Source organism: Colobus angolensis, unplaced genomic scaffold, assembly GCF_000951035.1.
Source record: "Colobus angolensis palliatus isolate OR3802 unplaced genomic scaffold, Cang.pa_1.0 Scaffold70, whole genome shotgun sequence".
NCBI classification, from domain to species: domain Eukaryota; kingdom Metazoa; phylum Chordata; class Mammalia; order Primates; family Cercopithecidae; genus Colobus; species Colobus angolensis.
In genome coordinates this window covers 343,329-349,341 of record NW_012120710.1, presented here as the reverse complement: position 1 = coordinate 349,341, position 6,013 = coordinate 343,329, and the positions used below count along the sequence as shown (strand labels likewise).

The 6,013-nt window shown below is 35.5% G+C and overlaps 2 protein-coding genes across 5 annotated transcripts in view; one reads left to right on the top strand and one right to left on the bottom strand.

Annotated features, from left to right (window-relative positions):
• Positions 1-1,666, bottom strand: part of LOC105501232 (UDP-glucuronosyltransferase 2B19-like) — a 13,877-nt gene extending 12,211 nt beyond the window's left edge. For 2 of the 4 annotated variants that reach the window (XM_011927071.1, XM_011927075.1), the window contains exon 1: positions 905-1,666. In XM_011927071.1, coding sequence (XP_011782461.1) covers positions 905-1,625 — 721 coding nt within the window. In that variant the 5' untranslated portion in view covers positions 1,626-1,666. The remainder of the gene's footprint in view (positions 1-904) is intronic. The other 2 variants (XM_011927073.1, XM_011927072.1) reach the window with 2 other exon arrangements.
• The window catches only part of LOC105501230 (UDP-glucuronosyltransferase 2B9), a 476,097-nt gene that overhangs the window by 131,507 nt on the left and 338,577 nt on the right, over positions 1-6,013 (top strand). The gene's annotated exons all lie outside the window — the stretch shown is intronic.

Sequence of the window (6,013 nt, the reverse complement as noted above, 5' to 3'; positions counted from 1 at the left end):
CCATGAAAATAATTTTCTAAGAAATATTCTGATTTCCATAATTCATTAATCTAGTCCTTTTATCTTTGGATCTTCCAGTGAACTTTTGATTATTTTGAAATTACAGCTGAAATACTTGTACCTACTACTGCTTTTGATTCATACTAAGATCTTAATAATATTAGTTTGTAAGTAAATATATTTGCAAATTGCAGCTAGAAAATTTTGAGAAATTATTAAAACAGAAATTTATGTTCAACCTTAATTTGGCTCATATTTTAATAAACATGCATAGTTTCAAAAATACTATATACTTATATCTTAATGTTCACACTTCGATAAGATGATTGGCCTTAAAATGAATGGTTTTCATCCTAAAGTGAAGGGGAATAGAAATATTGGAAACTTCAAATTATATGTATTGGTTTTTGATTCTGCAATTGAGACATTATTTCTCTCAACTGTGGAGGAAACCTCCTGGTAACACGGGTACATGTTGCAATTACTAAATAAGGAGACTGAGGTATACAAGAAAAAAACAATTTTGCAGATAATTCTAGAAACATGTGTAACTACTCAATCTACCAGTACGCATTCAGCAAGATGTTTCTTGATGAGTCTGACATTTTTAGATAAAAAAGTAAAATGAAACAGAAGTGTGATTGCTTACAAAAACCTAAGGTGCACTAATTTACAGATTTATGACTTCCTGGAGTGTTCTGTATGGTTCATGATCACAGGGTTTTAACTGATCCTATGATTTCCCTTTTCTGTAGTGTTTGTGAGTTTGATAATCTTTTTCTTTCATTTGACAAATTTACTTACAAAAACCCCCACTACCCTGACTTTATGGCTTTATACAAGCTCAGCTTCAAAGTTACAAGAAAGTTAGATCTCCACGCCACCAATTGAAAAAATTACTTACCTAGAACTTCACTGTAAAACTGATCCCAGTTCTTTACATCCCATACTTGGAACCAAAAGTCAAAATAAACCATATACATCATATTTTGTACTCTCTCCATGAAAGTCATTTGATCTCTTAATTCTGACATAGAAACAGGTACATAGGAAGGAGGGAACAGAAATCCTCCACCATGCTTTTCAATTGCGTAGCCAGGAGAGGAACGGAGGCTGTACACAAAGGGTATTTTAAGTAGCTCAGCCAGCAGCTCACCACAGGGGGAAACAGGATCTGCAAGAACAACATCAAATCTTGCCTCCTGTAGTTTCTTCATAAGTTTCTTATTTGAAACCACATCTTTACAGAATTTTCTAATCATGTCAGTATATGTCCACATCATTTCTTGTACTTGTAAAAAACGTGGCCAAAATGTGTCTTTTGGACCATCTAACCATCTCTTAACCAGTTGCGTGACGTCATTCTCAAACTCAGTTTCAGTTAAAGATGTAGGACAAATTTCAAATTTAAGAGCAGATGGGTTGTTGGGACCAGGAAGAATGGAAGTTGAATATGCCAATACAGTCACCTCATGACCTCTGTGGACAAGCTCATCCAGGATTGTCTTTATATTCATCCAATGGCTGAATTCTGTGGGCCACACCAGCACCTTTCCACAACTCCCAGAGCTCAAGTAACAGCTCAGCTGTATCAGCAGAAGAGCTGAAGTCCATTTCATAGACATCCTGATGCAATGCAATGCTTGTTTTCCAGTTACTGCTCCTTTCTGTCATTTCTCATGGTGACATCCAATTATAAATCAGTCAAGAAGTTAAAATGTAACTTTTACACTTCAAAGTAAATACATTAATTTAACAGTCTGAGCATGTGGATAGCAAGGAGACAAATAAAAGGTGGAAGACCTGTTTACACAAGTGGGTTTATTTGCCTTTTCATATTTTTAAGTGCTAAAATTCAGCTAATATCAGTGATCTTGGAGAGACACATCACCTGACTCATGTAATATATTTTAGAAGAGTGTCCAGAAGAGTAGCAGTGAAAGGCTCACGTTCCTGCAGTGTCCTTGACACAGAACTAAAGATAAAATAGCTAAACATTGTTCAAAAACTTCTGTAAATTTGTTGAAATATAATTCAGATACCAAATTATCAACTAATGTGCAAAATCTAATGTTTCATAGTATATTCACAGACTTGTGCATCTACCATTAACAGTCAGTTTTAGAAAACTCTTATCTTCTAAAACTAAAGCCTATACTCTTTATCCTTTTACTCCCTACTCCTACTTTCTGCATTTGTCCTATCTTGGGCAAATGCTAATTGAATTTCTATCACTATAGATTTGCCTATCTGGACATTTTTTAATACACGGAATCATACAATATCTTTTATGACTGGTTTATTTTACTTAGCATAATATTTTAAAGGTTCATTTATGATAGAACACTTATATGTTGATTCTTATTACCATCATGTATGATTTAGAGAGTTTCAAGACGAAACTATCCCTATAGACTTTGTTGAATTAATCAAGAATAAAGGAAGAGGAAGATATAAATGTAAACCAGGCCTGCAGTACATTCAGCAGACAGCTTTCGGTTACTTTGCTCTCTGACTCACTTCCTCATAGTTTTTTTTGGTTATTGTCTTATAATTATGCAGACACTGTTACAAGATTGTAGTTCATCTTAACTGTTCTATAGATAATAACTCAAACATTTTGAAATGCTGTTTTCTCACCTCCAGGTCCACCATTCTGATGAAACTACTGACTCAGCTGATCTGAAGGACCTCACTTATGCCAGCTAATCTGAAGGACTTCACTGATGTCAGCTGATCTCAAGCAGCTGACTCACCAAAGAATGCAGTTTCTAATTCCTGATGATTTTATCTCCATTATCCTGACTAATCTGTGACCCCAATTTTTCAGTCCATCACTCTCCATTTTCCCCTTAAAAAATCCAGCCCAGAACTCCTTGGGGAGGTAAGTTTCAGAGTCTCCACCTATCTCCCTGCTCAGTGCCCTGCAATTATTAAACTCTTTATTTACTGCAAAACATAACGTCTCATTGTAATTGGTCTAATATTGCAAAGTGGGCATATGAAACTGTTGGCCCTATAACAAGGAATCCAGTGGAGGAAATAATGGCAAATATGGTGGAAATAGAAAGATAACTCAAATGAGAAGTGAAATTCAAAGATGTAACTACTTTGCTGCAATCTTGTGATAAAACAAATACATGAGGGGTTGCTTCTTATGGAAGAGCAAGAAGGTTGTTTCTTGAGATGGAATCTACTCCTGGTGAAGAATATGTAAACATCGTTGAAATGATAACAATGAATTTTAAATATGACTTAAACTTAGTTAATAAAGCAGCATTACACTTTCAGATGTCTGATTCCAAATTTGAAAGAAGAACCACTATGGGAAAATTGCTATCAAACAACAACGCATGTTAAACAGAAATATTTTGTGAAAAAGAAGGGTTAGTGGATGTGGCACCTGCTGTTGTTTTCTTACTTTTAAGAAAGTGCCACAGCCATGCCAGCTACTAGAAGCCACTACTCTGATGAGTTAGCAGCCATCAACATTGATGCAAGACTCTCCACCAGCAACAAATTTACAGCTCACTGAAGGCTCACATGAGTGTTACCACCTTTTAGCAATGAAGTGTTTTTAATTAAGGCGTGTACTTTTTTTTGGATTTAATACTACTGCAGAATTAATGGACTGCAGCATTGTGTAAACATAACTTTTCTGTGCCGGAGAAACCAAAGTAAATGGTGCGACTCACTTTATTGCATGTTTTGCTTTATTGTAGTAGTCTAGAACAAAATCTGCAACATCTCAAAAGTATTTCTTGTATTAGCAAAATCACCTAATATGAGATACACTCTTGAAAATTATTACAAGCGGGGGAGTGGCCAAGACGGCCAAGTAGAAGCAGTTAATATGCATTTCTTCTAGAGAAACAGATGGAGCAAGTAAATACAGCATCTTCAGCTGAAATATCCAGGTACTTGCACTGGGACTAATCAAGGAAGCAACTGATCCACAGAGAATGGAGAAAAACAAGGCAGCTGTGAATCCATCTAATCCCGGGCTTTTTTTTTTTTTTTTGGTTGGTTGGTTGGTAGGGTATTTATTACTACCTCCATTTCAGAATTGATATTGTTCTCATCTTATTCTCGGTTCATCCTTGGGAGGGTGTATGTGTAAAGGAATTTATCCACTTCTAGATTTTCTAGTTTATTTGCATAGAAGTGTTTATAGTATTCTCTGATGGTGGTTTGTATTTCTATGGAGTCAGTGGTGACATCTCCTTTATCATTTTTTAATGTGTCTATTTGATTCTTCTCTTTTCCTCTTTGTTAGTCTAGACAGCTGTCTATTTTACTTTATTTTTTCAAGAAATAGCTCCTGACTTTGTTGTTTTTTTGAATAATTTTTCATGTCTGTATCTCCTTCAGCACCACTCTGATCTTAGTTATTTCTTGTCTTCTGCTAGCTTTGGAGTTTGTTTGCACTTGGTTCTCCAGATCGTTTCGTTGTGATGTTTGCATGAAATTGAGGACTTTCAAGCTCTATGATGTGAGGATTTAGTCCTCTAAATTTCCCTCTTGGCAATGCTTTAGTTGCATCCCAGAGATTCTGCTACTTTGTCTTTTTGTTCTCATTAGTTTGAAAGAACTTCTTGATTTCCACCTTAATTTCATTACTTACCCAGGAGTTATTCAAGAGCAGGTTGTTCAATTTCCCTGTAGTTGTGGGGTTTTAAGTGAGATTCTTAATCTTAAGTTCTGATTTGATTGTGCTGTGGTCTCAGACACTGCTTATTATAATTTCAGTTCTTTTGCATTTTCTGAGGAGTGTTTACTTCCAATTCTGTGATTGATTTTAGAGTAACTGCCACGTGGTGCCAAGAATAATGTATACTCTATTGTTTCTGGGTGGGGAATTACACAGATATCTGTCAAATCTACTTGATCCAGATCTGATTTCAAGTCTTGAACATTATTGTTAATTTTCTCTTTTGATGATTTGTGTAATATTGACAGTGGGGTGTTAAAATCTCCCAATATTATTGTGTGGGAGTCTTAAGTCTCTTTGTAGGCCTCTAAGAACTTGCCTCATGAGTCTGGGTGCTTCTGTATTGGGTGCATATATATTTAGGACAGTTAGCTCTTCTCGTTGAATTGAACCCTTTACCATTATATAATGGCCTTCTTTATCTTTCTTTTTCTTTTTGGTTTAAAGTCTGTTTTGTCAGAAACTAGGATAGCAAGACATGCTTTTTTCTGCTATTTTATTCATAGCTTTTCCTCCATCTATTTATTTTGAGCCTATGTGTGTCTTTGCACATGAGATGGATCTCTTGCATATAGCGTGCTGATGGGCCCTGACTCTTTATCCAGCTTGCCATTCTATATTTTTTAATTGTGGTATTTAGCCCATTTACACTTAAGGTTAATATTGTTATAATCCCATTACTGAGTATATACCCAAAGAATATAAATTATTGTATTTTAAAGATACATGCACACATATGTTCATTGTTGCACTATTCACAATAGCAAAGACATAGAATCAACCTAAATACCCACCAGTGATAGACTGGATAAAGGAAACGTGGTACATATACACTGTGGAATACTATGAAGACATAAACAGGAATGAGATCATGCCCTTTGCAGGGACATGGGTGCTGAAGTTACCCTCAGCAAACTAACTCAGAAACAGAAAACCAAATAGCACATGTTTTCACTTGTAAGTGGGAACTGAACGATGAGAAAACATAGACACATGGAGGGGAACAACACACAGTGGGGCCTGTTGGGGTAGGGAAGAGAGGGCATCAGGATAAATAGTTGATGCATTCTGGGCTTAATAACTCAGTGATGGATTGATAGTTGCAGCAAACTACCATGGCACATATTTACCTATGTAACAAACCTGCACATCCTGGACATGTATCCTGGAACTTCAAATAAAACAAATATAATGCACAAAAACAAAAATAAATTCTTAATAAATGATATCTGAAGAAAGAAAGAAAGAAAGAAAGAAAGAAAGAAAGAAAGAAAGAAAGAAAGAAAGAAAAAGAAAGAAAGA